Source organism: Apodemus sylvaticus, chromosome 20 (assembly GCF_947179515.1).
Source record: "Apodemus sylvaticus chromosome 20, mApoSyl1.1, whole genome shotgun sequence".
NCBI classification, from domain to species: Eukaryota; Metazoa; Chordata; class Mammalia; order Rodentia; family Muridae; genus Apodemus; species Apodemus sylvaticus.
In genome coordinates, this window is record NC_067491.1 from 1,987,419 (window position 1) to 2,006,771 (window position 19,353).

The window sequence follows — 19,353 nt, forward strand, 5'->3', positions numbered from 1 at the left end:
ACTCCGCCCCGCGCGTCACTTCCTCCGCGGCCTCCGGCCGGGCTGCAGCGGCGGCGGCAGGCCATGGTGGCCCTGGACGACCCAGAAGGCGGCCCCGAGGCTACCCCGAGCGCGGGCAGCAGGCTGTGAGCAGGGCCGCGGGGCTGCGCCTCTTCCCGGGGCCCCTCTCCCTCCCCCTCCGCGGGCTGGGGTCTCCGCCTCCTCCCCTCCTCCTCCTCCTCCTCCTTCTCCTCCTCCCCGCGCTGGGGTCTCCTCCTCCTCCCCTCCTCCTCCTCCTCCTCCTTCTCCTCCTCCCCGGGCTGGGGTCTCCCCCTCCTCCCCTCCTCCTCCTCCTCTGCCTCCTCCTCCTCCTCCCCGGGCTGGGGTCTCCTCCTCCTCCCCTCCTCCTCCTCCCCGGGCTGGGGTCTCCGCCTCCTCCCCTCCTCCTCCTCCCCGGGCTGGGGTCTCCCCCTCCTCCCCTCCTCCTCCTCCCCGGGCTGGGGTCTCCCCCTCCTCCCCTCCTCCCCGGGCTGGGGTCTCCGCCTCCTCCTCCTCCTCCTCCCCGGGCTGGGGTCTCCCCCTCCTCCCCTCCTCCTCCCCAGCTGGGGTCTTTCTCCCCCCTTCCCTCTCCTCCTTTTTCTCTCCTCTGCTCCCTCCTCCATGTTCTCCCCCCAGGCTCCCCCCACGGATCATCCTGTCGCTCCTCCGCCTACACCCCTTTCTCTGGCTGCACACCCCAGATGCAGGGGCCTCCCGCCCGCCCGCCCGCCCTGGGGTAGCCTGGGGCAGCGCTGGTGGGATGCGGCGCCTCAGGAATTCAGGTCCTGGGACCCACGGCCCTAATGGTTACCTTTGTGGGTCGAGAGCTGCCCTGGCGCCCTGACCAGCTTGCCGGGTCTCTCTGTGCCTTGGTTTCCCCCGTCGGGATGTGGACAGTTGACTCTCAGACTCGGGTGGGGTGGCGAAGCCCTCCTTCCCCTGCGGCGGTGTGCAGCCATTTGAGTTCTGTTTGGTTCTACCTTTGTTTGTTGGATTGTATTCATTTTGGAGATTTTATTTTATGTTTATGGGCATTTTGTCTGCACATATGTAGGTATGTATGTAGATGTGTATGTGTGTATGTGTGTGTGTATGTGCACCACGAGTGTGCCTGGAACCCGCCGAGGTCAGATGGATCCCAGAGTTACAGATGGCCCCGAGCCACCATGTTTGTTCTGGGAACGGAACCCTGGTCCTTCTGCAAGAATGGCCGTCTCAGCTGGGCGGTGGAGGTGCACGCCTGTAATCCCAGCACTTGGGAGGCAGAGGCAGGCGGATTTCTGAGTTTGAGGCCAGCCTGGTCTACAGAGTGAGCTCCAGGACAGCCAGGGCTACACAGAGAAACCCTGTCTGGAAAAAACCAAATCCAAAAAAAAAAGAAGAAGAAGAATGGCCATCACTGTAACCACTGAGCCGTTCTCCGCAGCCTGTGTTTTGTCTTATTTATTTGAATCTCACGTAGCCCAGGCTGGCGTCCATCTCTGTGTGTAGCTGAGGTGGCCATGAGCTGATCCTCCTGCCTCAGCCTCCTGTGTCCACGCCTAGCTGCCTTGGCTGCCCTTGCGATGGCTCTAGTGTGACTAAGTTTAGGTTTTAGTGACTTAAACAGGGCCTCACCCAGGTATCCACCTGCCTGCTGGGAACCCAGCGCCTGAGTCATCCCGGCCCTGCACCCTGTTGGTTGGGGAAGTGGGTTCTCTGCCTTTCCGGGAGTGTTTGCCAAAGAAGGGTGTGTGTGTGTGTGTGTAGCCAAGGTGTGTGGTGGGGAACCGATTTCTCCACCAGCTGGGTGCCGGAAAGGACTGAGTTCTCCAGCCACGCCTCATGGCGCTGGTCACATTCTGAGGTGTCGGACACCTCCTCCGGGCCTCAGCTTCTCCTTCTGTAAAGTGGACTGGTTCTAGGGAAAGCAGTATTCAGTCCACAAACTCCAGAGGGTTAGCTTATTCAGTCAGCAAGCCTCTTCGTCCCCTGGCTGGAGCCACCAGCTGGGGAGCTTCCGAGAGGACTTGAGGAAGACACACCTCAGACCAGCTGGTTCCCCGCACGTGCTGACTGGACAGGATGGCCAGCTCCTGGGAGGTGACCCAAGTCAGGGGGGAACCGGGAGAGGCCTTTGTGCAGAGGGCTCTGGCAAGCTGTAATTCAGGGAGCAATTCTCTTTCTTGGGGGACTCCAAGAAGGTGGAGATGCCCCAAAGCCTTCAGGACTGAGCACAGACCGTGTACTGCAGTACCAGGCCCAGGAGCACCCAGGGCTCGCCTGTGGGGACCCGGGAGCCTTGGCGGGCAGGCGGGCGGGCGCGAGCTCCTTTCCCTGCTGTGTCTGTCTGTCCTTCCTGGAGGGCTGCTGTGGTTTGTTATCAGGCTGCACCAGCTGCAGGGGTGAAGCCGGGACAGGAGTGGCCCAGCCTCAGACCTCAGAGTTGATATGACCCTGAGTGTAGGCCTAGGACCTAGAAAGTTTATAGTGGGGCCAACCTCAGGCCTCCCCCTGCTCAGAGATGATGCAGAGGTGAGGGACTGACACCCCCTTCTTGGGAGGGAGCCAGGCAGGCAGGTGTCCCTTTCCACCCCACCCCCCCCAGATCCACTGAGACCTCAGTGCAGCCACTGGGTGGCGGGGTGGGGGGGGTAGGGGACACACCCTACCAGAACGGAAGCTCCAGGCCCAGGCCCAGCTTGGAGGAGGCAGCCAGGAGGGACACGGGATTGATGGGGACCCTGGTGCTGTCGGATCCTGCTGCTCTTCCCTCGCAGGCACAGGACTCCCCCCCTACACACACACACTCACACACTCCTTCCTCCCTGCCTCTCTTCTGGGCCCCAGCTAATCCCTCTGCAGGATTAACGCCATTTTCTGGAGACAGGGCAGTTAGCTCAGAGGGTGGCCAAGGAGTTCCTGGGGCGATTTGCTCCCCCACCCCACCCCGTTAGCGTCCCGTGGTGCCAGGCAGCCGCACCTGACTGTCATCCTAAGACCCCCATGGTTCTGCTGGTTTATCACCCGAATGGGGCGGAGGGTCCGCTAGGGGGGTGGTGTCCAATCCCTGGAGCGCATAGAGGGCAGAGGGCGAGCCTTGGTGTCTGGTGGCTTAAACATGGAAGGTTGGGGGTGACCAGAGAGGTTGACGCTCTTCTGTGTGTCTGAGCCCCAGTTTACCCTTCTTGCATCAAAACCTGTGTCCTGGGGCGGGACTGGGGGTGCAGTCCCTCGTTGCCAGGGAAACCGAGAGCCGACTCGCTCTTGGTCCTGACGACCTCCTCACCCGGCGCGCAGGTCCCTTCCCGGCGGCCTCCCGACCCTCAGCGGCTCACAGGCGAAGAGGGTCTCGGCCTCAAGACGCAAGCAACATTTTATCAACCAGGCCGTGCGGAATTCGGACCTGGTGCCCAAGGCCAAGGGACGGAAGAGTCTACAGCGCTTGGAGAACAGTAAGCAAGGAGGGGGGGGCGTTTCCCGGGGTGTGCACCGCCCCCTACCGGCCAGGCATCAGAATAAGGGTTTCAGAGGATGCTTAGGAGTTCAGCAAGGCAGGGAGAGTTCGATGGGGTTCTAGAGACTGGAAGGGTTAAAAAAGAAAAAAGAAAAGAAAAGTTGGGACATTTTGGCCCAATGCTGCCTGACCCAGACCGCCTCCTTCCAGCGCAGTACCTCCTAACTCTGCTCGAGACCTCTGGCGGCCCTCCCGGGGTGGAAGATGGGGACCTGCCTCCTCCCGCAGCGCCTGGCATCTTCGCAGAGGCCTGCAGCAATGCCACCTATGTGGAGGTGAGACCCTCAGGCCCCCTGCAGCCCCTGAGATGTGCCCCACCCCTCCCCGGATGCCGCCAGGTCCCTGTCCTAAAGGGCCCGTTTGGAGACTACGTCATACACGTGATAGCGTGTCACTGGGCCTTCCGTGGCGTGGGAGTGGGTCGTGCCTGCTGAGCTCCTATGCATCCTTTGAAACCCCAGTTCCAGCATCCAGCCCATGCGGCACACATGGTGGGCGAGTGGTTTACAGACGGGCTCCTGTGTGCCAGGTAGCCTCAGCATGGGACCACTGGTCAAGTGGGGAGACAGACCCAGAAGCCTCGGGGCTAGCCCGCATCCCTGTCTTCCAGGTCTGGAATGATTTTATGAATCGCTCGGGAGAGGAGCAAGAGCGAGTGCTCCGTTACTTGGAGGATGAGGGCCAGGGCAAGCGGAGACGTGGGCCTGGCCGTGGGGAGGATCGGCGGAGAGGTGGGGCCCCATGGGGGCGCGGCCGGGCTCAGGGGGCGGGGCTTTGACATCCCTTGGGCACGGGGTGGGGTGCTTGGTGGGTGTGGCTAGGCGGAGGGCGGGGCCTGAGCTCACCCTTCCCTCCCCCACCTGCCTTCTTCGCAGAGGACCCTGTCTTCACACCCCACGAGTGCTTCAGGCGCATCAGCCGTCGCCTGCGCTCCGTCCTCAAGCGCAGCCGCATCCCGATGGTGAGTGCTCCATCTTCCTCCCAGCCTGGCCTTTCGCGGCTCCATTCTCTCGGTGAAGAGGTAATGGTCCCATGGTGCAGTGGTTAGGGGAGGAGGGATGGGCGGAGTGAGTGCTCCCAGTCGGCTAGGCATTGGACAGACAAAAGACAGGGTTGGACCGGGCGGTGGTGGCGCACGCCTGTAATCCCAGCACCTGGGAGGCAGAGGCAGGCGGATTTCTGAGTTCGAGGCCAGCCTGGTCTACAGCGTGAGTTCCAGGACAGCCAGGGCTACACAGAGAAACCCTGTCTCGAAAACAAAACAAAACAGGCTGGACATGGACACTTGGCGCTCTTCCTGCCCCCTCAGGAGACCCTGGAGAGCTGGGAGGAGCGTCTGCTGGCCTTCTTCTCCGTGTCCCCCCCAAGCCGTGTACACCGCCATGCTGGACAACAGGTAAGCGGCTGCGCGGGGAGGGGACAGCGCTGCGCGGGGAGGGGACGGCGCTGCGCCGGGAGGGGACGGCACGGCCCCCTGCCCCACCCTGGCTCAGCCGCTCGCGTTCCTTCCTCCCCAGCTACGAGCGGCTCCTGCTCCACGCCGTGTGCCAGTACATGGACCTCATCTCAGCCAGTGAGTGCCCGCTCCCCACGCCCCAGCTTCCCGGGTCACCGAGCGGGAGACCCCGCCCCAGGGGCGTGTCCTGCGGGAGACCCCGCCCCAGGGGCGTGTCCTGATGGGTGACAGACAGCCGTCCTGTTCTAACTCCGGGTGCCCAGTGGGCGGGCTCCCTCATCCGCAGCTCCAGGGAAGGGGCGTAGGCGGGGTTGTTGTTGTCTAAGCTCAGGGCCTGCCGCAGACCCTGAGAGAAAAGGCGTCCGAGGTTCCCAGATCCGTGCGACCCGGGCTTGGCCCTCCGTGGCTCCAGATGCCCCTCCCCGCCTTCTCTTCCCTAGTGCCTGCCTCTGCGTCCTGCTTAGAGTTGCTGTGGTGATGGTTTCCATGGCAACCCATGGCTCTTCTGGCTTGGGCAGGCGGGTGCGCCTTCTCCCACCCCTGAGTCCCGGGAGGGAGGGCAGTGTGGGTGTGTCTCTGCACTGAGCTGTGAGGGTGGGAAGCCTCACAGCTCACGGCCCGCCAGCCCGCGCTCACCCCGCGTCTTTACTTGTCTGGGCGGGGTCGCTGCGCTGGTCCAGGCTGGCCTCCGCGGCACTGTGTGTACATCCAGGCCCGGCTCCGCCCCCCACCCTCCAGCCTCCGGGCTCGGGCATGCTGGGCCTCCGCACACCGAACCTGCGGCCCAGCTCCTGCAGCCCGCGATGGCTTGTCCGCAGGTGCTGACCTGGAGGGCCGGAGGCAGATGAAGGTCAGCAACCGACACCTGGATTTCCTGCCTCCAGAGCTTCTGTTGTCCGCCTACCTGGACCAGCAATGACGGCAGAGCCCCTGCCGGCCGCCTTGCCCGGCCCACACCTCTGCCTGCTAATATCTTCCACTCTTCCTTCAGGTCTCCCCTTGCCCTTTTCGTGTCCCAGATGGCACAGGGAGGCCTTGTAGCTCCCCACCCTGGGACTTGTATGTGGGTGGGGAGACCTGCCCAGGCATTTCCCTGTGCTTTCTCTGTTCAGCTTTCTTTGGCCCAGTCTGAAGCTCAGGCAAGGAGGAGCAGACTGCTTTCTCTTTTCCCTCCTAATCAGTTTTAATGAACTTGGCATGTTTTGGGGTAGATTTCTTTTAAATTTCTCTTTTAAATCGGGGAGGCCCAACCGGGACACCTAGTACCATCTGGTAGTGGGCTCTGACCCCTCCAGGTTCCAGCTCTGATGAGGGTGCTGGTCCTCTCGGACTCTGCTGACTCCCCCAGGGCACTTTGAGGTGTGTATGTGTGTGTGTGTCCGTCCCTCTGTGTGTGTCTGTGTGTGCACATGTATGCACACCGTGTGCCCGGTGAACCTGGACAAGCTGCGTCTCAAGGGCTCATTTTACGCTTTTTGTGGCAATGTGTGTGTGTTGTCCCCAGCGCCCTGGGCCCTGCCTGCCTTTCGGGTCGTCCCTCTCCCCGCCCCCTGTCCTCACACCCGGGTCCAGGACTTCCAGCCAGAAGCCGCTGACCTTGTGTACGCGCCCCCTCCGCCCCTGCTGCCCGCCATAGCTGTGGTCACTGAGAACTCCCGCGCTCCGCAGGCCGGGCCCGCCTTCCCCTTCCGTGTGATTCTTCGTGCTTGGGGAAAGGGACGCTTTTAATAAAGCCTTGGTGCTCGAGTCCCGGCTGTGCGCTTGTCTGTGGGTTTGGTGGGCGGGTGAGCAGGGAGCCTGGGAGGTCACGGGGGCCGTGGGCTGCAAATCCAGACGTGGGGACGCTCAAGGCTCGGCGTGACTTTAGTTCATTCTACACCGTGTAAAATGCACACACACACACACACACACACACACACGAGCCAGCCCATGGAGTGGTTGTACACACACACACACACACGAGTCAGCCCATGGAGTGGTTGTACACACACACACACACACACACACACACGAGCCAGCCCATGGAGTGGTTGTACACACACACACACACACACACGAGCCAGCCCATGGAGTGGTTGTACACACACACACACACACACACACACACACACGAGCCAGCCCATGGAGTGGTTGTACACACACACACACACACACACACGAGCCAGCCCATGGAGTGGTTGTATACACACACACACACACACGAGCCAGCCCATGGAGTGGTTGTACACACACACACACACACACACACACACACACACGAGCCAGCCCATGGAGTGGTTGTATACACACACACACACACACACGAGCCAGCCCATGGAGTGGTTGTACACACACACACACACACACACACACACACACACACACACACACACACACGAGCCAGCCCATGGAGTGGTTATACACCTCTGTCATCCCAGCAGGCAGACGCAATTACTGGAGAACCTCATCCGTGTTAGGCCAACCTGAGCTACACAGTGAAACCTTTTGTCAAGAAACAAAATGGGGGAAAAGGTGTGTGGTCCTGTAAAAGGGTGTTAGGGGTGTGTGGGTGTTTCTTTCTCTGAGGGAGGACAAAATATGGAACGCTTCACGAATTTGCGTGTCATCCTTGCGCAGGGGCCATGCTAATCTTCTCTGTATCGTTCCAATTTTAGTATATGTGCTGCCGAAGCGAGCACGAATCTTACCTTTGCCCAAGGAATATTTATAGTCTCAAAATACAATCACTTTACAGTTAGGGTGACTTTTTTCTTCTTTTCAAAGAATAATGTAGTGTTAGTCTTTCTTATATAAAGCTAAGCATGTCATGTAAAATATAACCAGTCATTAGAAAGAACAGATTATTTGTCTTTTATCGCACATTAAGCCTCAAGAGTTACTAGGAATTATCATATGCAAATTACAGGGGCAGGGGCATAGCCTGGGTTCTCCCAGAAGTCTGTGCGAGGGAGCCGGCGCAGGCCGAGAGATGGCGGCGCCGGATCCCGGGCGTTGGGGCGAGTGTGGACCGCGGCCGCCCGGCCGACTGGGCGCCCGGGGCGGACAGGTTAGTGCGGGGTGCGGGATACGGGACGCGTGTTTCGAGCTAGGCCCACCAGCGGAAGGCCAAGGGGCGGGGCCTGCGGGGTCAGAGGGCGGGCCTGGGAACAAAGCTTGCTGGGTAGAAAACGGTGAAGGAGGGACCAGATTAGGAGCCGAGCTTGAGCGGAAGCCCGGGGCTGCTACGCTGAGGAGGGGCGTGGCCCGAGGGGCTGACACTCCCCCTGGAGGGCGTGGCCTGGATTCAGTAGTTGGCCGGAGGGGCGGAGCCTGAGGAAATTTGCTTGAGAGGGATGTGGGCTGGGGAGCGGAGTCTAAGGTGGGTCGGGGTGCCTGGCTCAAGATCAGAGGCTGATGCCGAGGGGTGGGGATCGGATAGTCAAGAACTGAGCAGAAGCGGGCGGGCGCTGAAGTTAGTAGTTTGGTCTGGAGGCAGAGCTTAGGGTTATTAGACACTGTGGGTGGAGCTTGGGCTGGACGTGGTGTATGTGTGTGTGCTAAGACTCGGGTAGTGATAGCGCACGCCTGTAATCCCAGCACTCGGGAGGCAGAGGCAGGCGGTTTACTTTGTTCGAGACCAGCCTGGTCTACAGAGTGAGTTCCAGCACAGCCAGGGCTACACAGAGAAACCCTGTCTCGGGGAAAAAACAAAAACAAAACAGATTGGGGCCTTAGATGTTAACTTTGGGGCAAGGTTTGGGGGACTGAGGCCCAGACTGAAGTGGTGGGGGTGGGCCTGGCTGTGTGTGTGGAGGGTGCTGAGCGCTTGTAGGCTGAGCTCAGGCTGATCTGGGTGGCGGGGCATCATGGAACTTATAGCAGGGCTCAGGCTGGAGAACATTCTAGACCCGCTTTAGCGGGATAAATTGCTATAGAGCACTGCCTCCTTTTCCCCCAGGAGCCAGGGACCGTCCTGGGTGCGGTGGGTATGATGGACCTGGCCTACGTGTGCGAATGGGAGAAATGGGCCAAGAGCACGTACTGTCCGTCGCTGCCGCTGGCCTGCGCATGGTCCTGCAGGAACCTCATCGCCTTCACCACAGACCTCCGCAATGAGGACCAGGGTGAGTGAGTGCTGGCTCTCCTTGCCTGGCTGGGACCTGGGGATCAAGACCGTGCTGGGACAGCGCACGCCTGTAATCCCAGCACTCGGGAGGCAGAGGCAGAGGCAGGCGGGTTTCTGAGTTCGAGGCCAGACACCCTGTCCAGGATTAGCAGCATGGCGCAGCTTATAGGAGCAGTACATTGGGGTGCGCACATGCGTGCTGGGAGCGACCCTGACCTCAGTGTTTTCTTCCCGCTGCAGACCTGACACACTTGATCCACATCCTAGACACGGAGCACCCGTGGGAAGTGCACTCTGTCAGCTCTGGCCACAGCGAGGCCATCACCTGCCTGGAGTGGGACCAGTCAGGTGAGGCCATGGGGCTCTCTGTCCACCCAGAGCCCCGAGCAGCGGATGGTCATCAGTCCTAAGCTCAGAGCCTGGGGACAGCCACCACTCACGGGGCGTCAGAGCGGAGGGGCACCCCGCAGCTTGCCTGCCCGTCCACCAGAAGGGCTCCTGACCCCGCTCTCGCCGCAGGGTCCCGGCTCCTGTCTGCTGATGCTGACGGACAGATCAAATGTTGGAGCATGGCTGACCACCTGGCCAACAGCTGGGAGAGCTCGGTGGGCAGCCAGGTGGAGGGGGACCCCATCGTCGCCCTGTCCTGGCTGCACAACGGGGTGAAGCTGGCACTGCACGTGGAGAAGGTGAGCCGTGATGGGAGACCAGCAGTGGGTGGCTGGCACGGCCGTGTGCCGTGGGGTCACTGTCAGCAGCTGCCACCCCTGAGCTCCCGGGCAGCTGTGGTCCCAGCACAGTGAGTCTGCGTGACAGAAGGCCAGTGGCTGCTGGCTTCAGATGCCGGTCCACTTTGGGTTGTGTTTGTTTGGTTTTTTGTTGTTTTTTTTTTGAAGACAGGGTTTCTCTGTGTAGCCCTGGCTGTCCTGGAGCTCACTCTGTAGACCAGGCTGGCCTTGAACTCAGAAATCCGCCTGCCTCTGTCTCCCAAGTGCTGGGATTACAGGCGTGCACCATTACTGCCCAGCTGTAAAGAAAGTTTTATTAGCTGGGCAGTGGTGGCCCATCCCAGCACTCAGGAGGCAGAGGTCAGTGGATCTCTTGAGTTCGAGACCAGGTCAGTCTACAGAGCAAGTTCTAGGATAGCCAGGACTACACAGAGAAAACAATAAGGAAAAAGTGTTATTGAGCTGGTTGTGATAGTACTGCCTGTCGTCCCAGAATTTGGAAAGATCATAACTTTGAGGCAAGGGGATCATAACTTTGAGTCTAGCCTGGGCTATATATATATATATATATATATGTATCCTGTGTCAAACAAAAAAGGTTTATTTTGTATGTAAATTACACCAATTTTGAAATATAGACTATAAAGATGCGTAACTGGTACCGAGGCAATGCTCCACAGAAAATGCACTCTGCTTGCAAGTGGAGTTGTGGCCGCACCACAGCCTGGTGCCCTGAGGTTCAACCGAGAAACTGAGATACTGTTCTCTCCCCTGAGGGAAAACACCATGCTTGTCGGCCTCCCCCGCAGCGCCCTCCCACACTGCTGCTCTGCGGTGGAGTGGAGTCTGGGGAGGCAGCCCCAGAGCTGAGCAAGCCCTTCCTCCGTGTCCCCCCTTCTCACAGTCCGGCGCCTCCAGCTTCGGAGAGAAGTTCTCGCGTGTGAAATTCTCCCCGTCGCTCACGCTGTTTGGTGGCAAGCCAATGGAGGGCTGGATTGCGGTGACAGTCAGCGGCCTGGTCACCGTGTCCCTCCTGAAGCCCAGCGGGCAGGTGCTGACCTCCACGGAGAGCCTGTGCCGGCTGCGTGGCCGCGTGGCGCTGGCCGACATCGCCTTCACCGGCGGGGGGAACATCGTGGTGGCCGCCGCGGACGGCAGCAGCGCGTCGCCCGTGAAGTTCTACAAGGTGTGCGTGAGCGTGGTGAGCGAGAAGTGCCGCATCGACACGGAGATCCTGCCCTCGCTGTTTATGCGCTGCACCACGGACCCCAACCGCAAAGACAGGTTCCCCGCCATCACACACCTCAAGTTCCTGGCGCGAGACATGTCTGAACAGGTGAGCTGTGGCGTGGTCTCCAGCCCAGCTGGCCGTGCCCTGCCACGGGGTCAGAATCTCACGGACCTGCTAGAGGCAGGGAAGGTCCCTGCTGGGAGCCCCGGAGCATCTGCGTGCCTTGGCGAGTGGCTCCTTCCTCTACCTTAGGGCTGGCAGTGCCAACCGCTCTCCCGCCTCTCACCCTCCTGCCTCACGTTCCACGGTGAAACCAGGTCTGGAGGATGCGGGAAAGCCCCCTCTCCTGAGTCCCCGCTACCACCGAATGTGGCCTGTCTGCCGACATGTCCTGTCTTGATCTGTCTTTGGGGCTCTCCTTCCACTGGTCTCGGGTCACCTGGCTTCCCATGCACGTGTGAAACCTCGCAGTCACGCACCTCTTGAAAGCCCTGGCATATTTGTGCTGTTAGTCCTGTGTGGAGCCATCACTGGGGGATGCAAATGAGGCGCGGGAGGCGGGGCTCCGTGATGCAAATGAGGCATGGGAGGCGGGGCTCCAGGATGCAAATGAAGCATGGGAGGTGGGGCTCCAGGAGACACCCCCTCACCGAGCCCCACCCTCAGGTGCTCCTGTGTGCGTCCAGCCAGACCAGCAGCCTGGTGGAGTGCTGGTCTCTTCGGAAAGAGGGCCTTCCTGTGAACAATATCTTCCAGCAGATCTCGCCCGTGGGTGAGTAGCTCAGGCTGCCCTCCAGGCTTCTCTGGCTCTCCCTGAGCAGCCAGGCTCACGGCTGTTGGGCTTTTGGGTTTCAGACACGGTCTCATTCTGTGTCCCTGGCCAGCCTCGAATGCATGGACCTCCACCTGCCTCTGTGGTGAGAATTCTGGAATTTTGGGTTCTTTAAAAAAATAAACACCGAGCCGGGCGGTGGTGGCACACGACTTTAATCCCAGCATTTGGGAGGCAGAGACAGGTGGATTTCTGAGTTCGAGGCCAGCCTGGTCTACAGAGTGAGTTCCAGGACAGCCAGGGCTACACAGAGACCCTGTCTCGAAAAACAAAAAACAAAACAAAACAATAAAACAATCCCAGTCAGTAGTGACCATGCACAGAAATACTCTAAGAATGGTTTTATTAACCCCAGGTGTGGGATGTGGCTGCTTCGGACTGTCTGCAGCTGCTGACTATGAATTGCCTCGTGCTCTAGCAGAGGCGTGGTTTTGCCAGCTGCAAACAGTTTCTGATGTTGTGTGACATTGGAATTTGGAGAGTTTTTCAGGGGGTGCATACAGGTTGGGGTTCTGAGAGGCGAGGTTGGCTGTGGTTTGATAGTAGTTGTGGTCAAAGAAAAACAAAACAGGAAAGAAAGGAGATTCAAGGATCTCTCTCTCCCCCCATCCTTCTTTCTCTCCTATCTCGTGATAGGAATGGAATGGGGGCTGTGGTGGAGGAAAGAACCCACAAAGTAGCAAAGTCCGGCCACGCCCCTGGCTCCTGAGCCCTGGTATTAAAGGCGTGGCCTGTTAATTTACTCAGACTGATTTGATCTTCCCCGGAGACTTGGCTTCTTGCCTAGAGTGGGGTGCTAAGGCTCCAGAGCCCTGGTGAGGACAGCCTGGGATACCTCCACACACACAGGAAATGCCCTGTGCAAAGGTCCTGGGGCAGGGGTCTGCAGCTAAGGCCTGCGCTGTGAAGCAGCCCCCACAACGAAGGGAGGCATTTTACTTTAAAGCCATGGAATCGTCTAGAAGTCCCGAGTACCTAGGGATAGCTCCTGAGCTGCCCAGCAGTGCCCTGGCTCAGCTTAGCATGACCTTCCCTACACAGGAAGGAAGGGAGGCTAGTGAGGGAGCGGGCACGCCGACCCTGTGGCTGTGGAGCTGCTGCAGGGCCTAATTGGCCGCCTAATGGAGCTGTGTCAAGAGGCTTGTGCTGCAGTTACAGTAACTGCCCTTTGTGGCCAGCAAGTAATTAAATGTGAAAAGCGTCCCCGCTGTGCTTCCTGTGAGTCACCGGGCTGATGGCTCTGGTGGGCAGCCCCCCTCCCCACGCACCTGCACCTGCGCCTCCCGCGATGCCCAGGGGGTGGTGCTTGGCAGCCTTGCATACCCAAGCCAAGGTGTGGTGACCATGGTGACCGACACTGGCTGTTGTGGCTGAGATGTTCTGGGCACCAGCTCAGATCTGGCTGCCTCGGCCACCGACCTCTAGTGTTCCTTCGCTCGTTTGTTCATTCATTCATTCATTCATTTGTTCTTTGAAAAGTCTTGGACTCTAGCCCACCCTCTCTGCCAGCAGACTGAGCCATCCCCCTGCCTCTGGTGAGCCCGGGTGACAGGCATGCCCCTGCTTTCTGCGTCCCTGTGAGAGAGCAGCCTCAGCCAGGACCCCCTAACCGCTCCGGCCTGTTTCCCCGAGTCACTCGCCGGGGTCGCTGTGGGCTCGGGGCGGGTTTCATGGACGGGGGCTGACACAGATGTCTGACCCGTCGAGCCCTTGGTGCTGGGGTGACGGGTACCGGCCACTGTACCCATCTCATTCCCTGCTGGGGATGGAGCCCAGAGCCTCATGAATGCTGGGCAGAAAGGTAGCCTGGGCTACTACATAGAGGGCAGGGCCCAAGGCCAGCATAAGGTCTCTGAGGTCCTGTTTCAATAGGAAAAGAAAAATGCCCCGGCTGGGTCCTACTGTGTCTTCCTGCTTAGACCAGGGGGCTGAGGGAGGGGCGCGAGCTCGGGCAGCCACAGTCCTCCTCCCGAATCCGAATCCAGATGGGGGGCCCTGCTTCCCTGAGGTAGAGCTCATCTTTCTGTTACACCCTCCCACACCCCTCTCTTTTCCTGTCCCCAACTGTTCAGTTGGTGACAAACAGCCCATGATCCTCAAATGGCGGATCCTGTCGGCCACCAACGACCTGGACCGTGTATCCGCAGTGGCACTGCCGAAACTGCCCATCTCACTCACCAACACTGACCTCAAGGTGGCCAGTGACACCCAGTTCTACCCAGGCCTTGGTACGTACAGGCCCAGGGCTGCACCTGGACCTGTGTGTGGCAGGGGCTAGGGGTGGGGTGGGGTGGGTTCTGAGTGTTAAGGATTACTGCCCTCATGTTGTGATAAAGGTCCAGAAAGCTGCCAAATAGCTGTGCTCCTTAATATATAAAGAGCTGTGGCCGGTTGATAAAAAGCTGCATTCCTTAATATGTAGAGTTGTAGCTGATTGACACATTATGTTCCTTAAGATGTACACAGCTTGGGGGCCGGAGAGACGGCTTAGTGTGTAAGAGCACTGACTATGCTTCTGAAGTCCTGAGTTCAATTCCCAGCAACCATATGGTGGCTCACAATCATCTGTAATGGGATCTGACGCCCTCTCCCGGTGTCTGAAGACAGCAACAGTGTGCTCATAAATAAATGTCTTTTAAAAAAAAGTGCACAGCTTAGATAATTAATACAAAACCATGCTTCTCGATATGTAAAGAGCTATGGCTAAGTAACAGTTTAGGAACATGGGGCAAAATCCTTTTGCTGAGACAAATACATAATCACTAAAGTGTGTTGTGTTGGTCCTGGGTTCTTGACAGACAGTTGGGTGCCTTCTCCAGCCAGCTGCTCGGCTGAGGTGGGGTTGCTTCTGTGTGCCTAGGTCCTTATTCCCCTGCCTCTCTCCTGTGATGGGGAGAATGCACTAAAGGTGGGACCGTGGTCTAGCCTGAGGAATATTCGGGAGGGAGACAGGAAGGGGGCCGCTCCCACCCCGTCCTGACCACAAACCGCGTTCGTTCGTCCCCGCAGGCCTAGCGCTGGCCTTCCAGGACGGCAGCGTGCACATGGTGCACCGCCTGTCCCTGCAGACCATGGCGGTGTTCTACAGCTCCGCCCCGCGCTCGCTGGATGAGCCCGCCCTGAAGCGCCCGCGCACCACTTGCCCCGCCGTCCACTTTAAGGCCATGCAGCTGTCCTGGACTTCGCTGGCCCTGGTGGGCATCGACAACCACGGGAAGGTGAGCGCCGGGCAGGGAGGGGCAGGGAGGGAGGGCGGCTGGAGGAGAGGAGGTCGGGTGGGCGGTGCCCGCCCCCTCAGCTCAGCCTCCCCCCCAGCTCAGCATGCTGCGCGTCTCTCCGTCTCTGGGCCACCCACTGGAGCCCAAGCTGGCCCTGCAGCACCTGCTGTTCCTGCTGGAGTACTGCATGGTGACCGGCTACGACTGGTGGGACATCCTGCTGCATGTGCAGCCGGGCATGGTGCAGAGCCTGGTGGAGCGGCTGCACGAGGAGTACACGCGCCAGAAGCCCGCCCTGCAGCAGGTGGGCGGTGGGAGGCTCCTCCAACTGTCCGCGGACTGCCCTGCCCCTGCTCTCTGTGGGGGACAAGATGGAGGGGAGCCGGCGTGTGGAGCCTGCGGGCCGGAGACTGGGGCAGGAGGACCGTGATCGGCACTTCAGGAGACCTTGTCTCAGAACTAAGCAGACAGGACTGCGCCTCAGGAGTGGGTGGGCAGCACGTGGAAGCACGCGGCCCCTGTCACCCTTGCTAGTGAGGGGTGACCCGCCTGGGGAGGGTTCCATCACAGTGGCCCTTCCCCATAGTCCCTTGCTCCCTGGGCCCTGGGTGCGAGCCCCTGGCTGGACAGGCCTTCCACTCACTTCTGTGCCACTGCCTTCCAAGGTCCTCTCCACCCGGATCCTGGCCATGAAGGCCTCGCTGTGCAAACTGTCGCCCTGCACAGTGGCTCGTGTGTGTGACTACCACACCAAGCTGTTCCTCATGGCCGTCACATCCACCCTCAAGTCGCTGCTGCGCCCACACTTCCTCAACACCCCCGACAAGAGCCCCGGGGACCGCCTGGCCGAGATCTGCGCCAAGATCACCGATGTTGGTGGGTGTGCGCCCCGTACGGAACAGGCGGGTCGCAGTCACCATGTAATCCAAAACCAGCCCTGGGGGTGGGGACTGGGGAGGCGTCCAGCTCCAGGCCTGCGCCCAAGCCCTGTGCAGCTGTCCATGTCCTTGGGTGTGAGGTGTGACCTGGTGGTAGAGCACCTGCCCTGCATAAACCAGATGTGGTACTGCACAAAGGTCAGAGGGTCAAAGCCTACAAGCTAGTGGACAGTCCGGGGTACTTAAGATGCTCCAAAAAAAAAAAAAGTGACTTTCTGAGTGACCTAGACGCCTGAACAGAAGTTACGGCTGCCTTGTTTCTCTCACTCCCTTTTCACAGCCGAGTGGTATTCCTTTCTGTAGAACTATAGTAGTGGCTTCTGGCGTCCTGAAGGCAGGTGGTTGAAGTCCAGGTTGAGGAGGGTCCTCCTCCACCCCCGGCTTCCCTTAGCACCCTTCCCTGTCCCCACAGACATCGACAAAGTCATGATCAACCTGAAGACGGAAGAGTTCGTCCTAGACATGAACATCCTGCAGGCGCTGCAGCAGTTGCTACAGTGGGTGGGAGACTTTGTGCTCTACCTCCTGGTCAGCCTGCCCAACCAGGTGCAGCCCCGCCCCCTGGCCAGCCCCGCCCCATCACTCTGCCCCGCCCCTGGCCAGCCACACCCCCATCAGCCTGCCCAACCAGGTGCAGCCCCGCCCCCTGGCCAGCCCCGCCCCGTCACTCTGCCCCGCCCCTGGCCAGCCACACCCCCATCAGCCTGCCCAACCAGGTGCAGCCCCGCCCCCTGGCCAGCCCCGCCCCATCACTCTGCCCCGCCCCATCACTCTGCCCCGCCCCTGGCCAGCCACACCCCTGTCAGCCTGCCCAACCAGGTGCAGCCCCGCCCCCTGGCCTGCCCCGCCCCCTGGCCAGCCACACCCCTTCTCCAGTCCTCCTGTCCTAGCCTTTATTTGAGTGAGCTGCCCACGGGGTCCCCCAAAAGAATGACTCCGCCTTCCTGTCTGTCCCTGGGTCATTTGAGGGGTTCAGATAGCCGCACTTGCCAGGCTCGGCCTCCACTAGGTGCTGAGGGACACTGCAGACACTGACCGGTCGGTCATTCTCGGGCCACCCTCGGCCAGTGGGGCTGAGCACGGTTCTGGCCTCCCCAGCTCGGCCAGCTGTGGCCCTGCAGTGGAGGCCACATGTGTCCCCTGCCCTCCCCGGGGTTCAGGGGTCAGCTGGTGACTGGCCCATTCCACGCACAGCAGCTCGTGGTTCACATCCCGCCCTCACTCCCAGCGTCCCCACCCACAGGGCTCCCCGCTGAGACCGGGCCACAGCTTCCTCCGCGACGGCACCTCCCTGGGCATGCTGCGGGAGTTGATGGTCGTCATCCGGATCTGGGGCCTGCTGAAGCCCAGCTGCCTGCCCGTCTACACGGCCACCTCGGACACCCAGGACAGCATGTCCCTGCTCTTCCGGCTGCTCACCAAGCTGTGGATCTGCTGTGAGGCGCTCTGATATACACACCCACAGCTTCCCATCTGCCCACCCCGTCCCCAATCGGGTGGAGATGTGTGAGGGCGGAGCCCCGGGAGGCTGCTGCGGGGTGTGTGGGGGGAACAGCAGCTTCCTGGGAAGGCGGGTCTGTGTAGTGGCTCCTGACCCCTCCCCGCAGGCCGTGACGAGGGCCCGGCCAGCGAACCCGACGAGGGCTTGGTGGATGAGTGCTGCCTGCTACCGAGCCAGCTGCTGGTCCCCAACCTGGACTGGCTCCCTGCCAGTGACGGCCTGGTCAGTCGCCTGCAGCCCAAGCAGCCCCTGCGCCTGCGCTTCGGCAGGGTGCCCACGCTGCCCAGCAGCACCTCCACCCTGCAGCTGGACGGCCTCACCAGGTACGCGCTGCCAGCCCCTCCGCCGCCGCAGCCCCTGAAGGTGTCCACACCGCAGCGCCACCGCCCCACGGCTCTCCCTACGACGGCGCCAGCACTTCTAGAGCCTGGTGTCTGTAGTGACCGAGTTCCGCTCATGGCATCTTGCAGTAGATGAGGACTTTCCATTCCAGCCTCTGCTGTGCGCTCAGACAGGGTTTGTTGTGTTTTGACACAGAGGACCCTGGCAGTCCTGGAACTTGCTCTGTAGCCCAGGCTGGCCTCCTTGACCTCCGTGATCACTTGCCTCCACCTCCCAAGTGCTGGCCTTAAAGGTGTGTGCTGCACCACCACTGAGATGTTTTGAATTTGTTTTTTTGTTTTCTTTTGTTTTGTTTCACGTAGCCCAGGCTGGCCTCACACTTGCTGTGTGGGAGGAGTCTGACCAGCCTCTACCTCTGCACAAACAGCTCTGCATGTAGAATTCATTTCCTTCAGGGATTTGCTAAAGCTGTAGTGGAGCACCTGTTCCAGGCCAGCGTTTGCTGATAAGGGACCGCTGTGCCCCTCCCATGCACGCACGCATCGAGGCTGCACCCTGCTGTGCACACTGGCCCTACCTCACCAGGGAAAGGCCACCTGCCGTTTGTTATGGTTGCACCAGGGGTCACCCAGCAGAAGCCACCCGCTGCTGCCTGGCTCACAGGGCCCGGTGGATGCAGGTCCCACGCCCACCCCTCACTGCCCTCTCATTCCCAGGGCCCCTGGCCAGCCCAAGATCGACCACCTCCGGAGGTTACACCTGGGCGCCTACCCCACCAAGGAGTGCAAAGCCTGCACCAGGTGAGGCTGCGGCTGGGCCAGGGCCCCGTGTCCCTCCTGGGCCGCACAGATAGGGTGGATGGGGGGGCCTTGGCTGTGCCCTCGTGTCCTGCCTGGCTTGGGCTGGCTGCGTTGTGGGGGACATATCATCCGCCCAGCAGTGCAGATACGGCAGGGTAAGGTGAGTGCCAACACTCCCTGGCTCCCCAGGTGTGGCTGTGTCACTATGCTGAAGTCACCCAACGAGGCCACCGCTGTGAAACAGTGGGAACAACGCTGGATCAAGAACTGCCTGTGTGGTGGGCTGTGGCGGAGGGTGCCTCTCAGCTGTTCCTGAGCCGCAGCCGCCAGCCTGCGTGTGTACAGCACAGACGCAGGGGACTGTCTGTGATGGAACACTGGCCTTCGAGGCACTAGTGCCCACCAACAGCCTGCATCCGCCCCTCCTAGGGGCCTGTGGCATCTCTAGGACCTGAGTCCCACGGTCAGACCCAAGCAACGGGAAGGAGCTGGGCTGTGCTCGTCCGCATGCCGCTGTCCTGGGTGGACCGTCTGCCTGGTTTTCTTTGGGGCCTACGGGAGGGGAGAATGACCCAATAAAGTTCTCTTGTACACAGGCCTTTGCTGTCCCCGCGATCCCCGCTCTGCCCACTAGGTGAGGCTCTGTCCCTGCCCCAGCTGCCTCATCTCCTGGTTTCTGTGGCCTCTG

The 19,353-nt window shown here is 60.4% G+C and overlaps 2 protein-coding genes and 1 non-coding gene across 6 annotated transcripts; 2 read left to right on the top strand and 1 right to left on the bottom strand.

The window, feature by feature from the left end:
• The first annotated feature begins 12 nt into the window (after positions 1-12).
• R3hdm4 (R3H domain containing 4) lies at positions 13-6,716 on the top strand. Its single transcript, XM_052165857.1, is given in 9 exon segments — positions 13-125; positions 3,298-3,452; positions 3,665-3,789; positions 4,125-4,245; positions 4,390-4,475; positions 4,824-4,874; positions 4,876-4,910; positions 5,032-5,087; positions 5,789-6,716. Coding segments are annotated over 9 exon segments (792 nt in total). The 5' UTR covers positions 13-63; the 3' UTR covers positions 5,890-6,716.
• An 825-nt stretch (positions 6,717-7,541) lies between these two features.
• On the bottom strand, positions 7,542-7,648 carry LOC127671367 (U6 spliceosomal RNA). The gene has a single exon (XR_007974729.1). It is a non-coding gene; the product is annotated as a U6 spliceosomal RNA (small nuclear RNA).
• A 238-nt stretch (positions 7,649-7,886) lies between these two features.
• Med16 (mediator complex subunit 16) lies at positions 7,887-19,261 on the top strand. 4 transcript variants are annotated; one of them, XM_052165834.1, is made up of 15 exons: positions 7,887-8,016; positions 8,908-9,073; positions 9,316-9,423; positions 9,595-9,764; positions 10,708-11,139; positions 11,701-11,806; positions 13,939-14,094; positions 14,876-15,084; positions 15,182-15,388; positions 15,750-15,960; positions 16,435-16,568; positions 17,266-17,458; positions 17,630-17,846; positions 18,582-18,665; positions 18,855-19,261. In XM_052165834.1, exons 1-15 carry the CDS (start codon positions 7,939-7,941, stop codon positions 18,979-18,981), a joined length of 2,598 nt encoding a protein of 865 aa, XP_052021794.1. In that variant the 5' UTR covers positions 7,887-7,938; the 3' UTR covers positions 18,982-19,261. The 4 variants fall into 4 exon arrangements, with proteins under 4 accessions (XP_052021794.1, XP_052021796.1, XP_052021798.1 ...); XM_052165836.1 differs by having other exon boundaries at positions 16,435-16,523; XM_052165838.1 differs by having other exon boundaries at positions 17,266-17,463; positions 18,855-18,962.
• Positions 19,262-19,353: the final 92 nt, after the last annotated feature.

Coding starts and splice junctions, on each gene's coding strand:
- Med16 (XM_052165834.1), top strand. CDS start 7,939: ATGGCGGCGCCGGATCCCGGGCGTTGGGGCGAGTGTGGACCGCGGCCG. Junction 14,095..14,875: donor CCAGTTCTACCCAGGCCTTG/GTACGTACAGGC, acceptor TCGTCCCCGCAG/GCCTAGCGCTGGCCTTCCAG. Junction 16,569..17,265: donor TGGTCAGCCTGCCCAACCAG/GTGCAGCCCCGC, acceptor CCCCACCCACAG/GGCTCCCCGCTGAGACCGGG.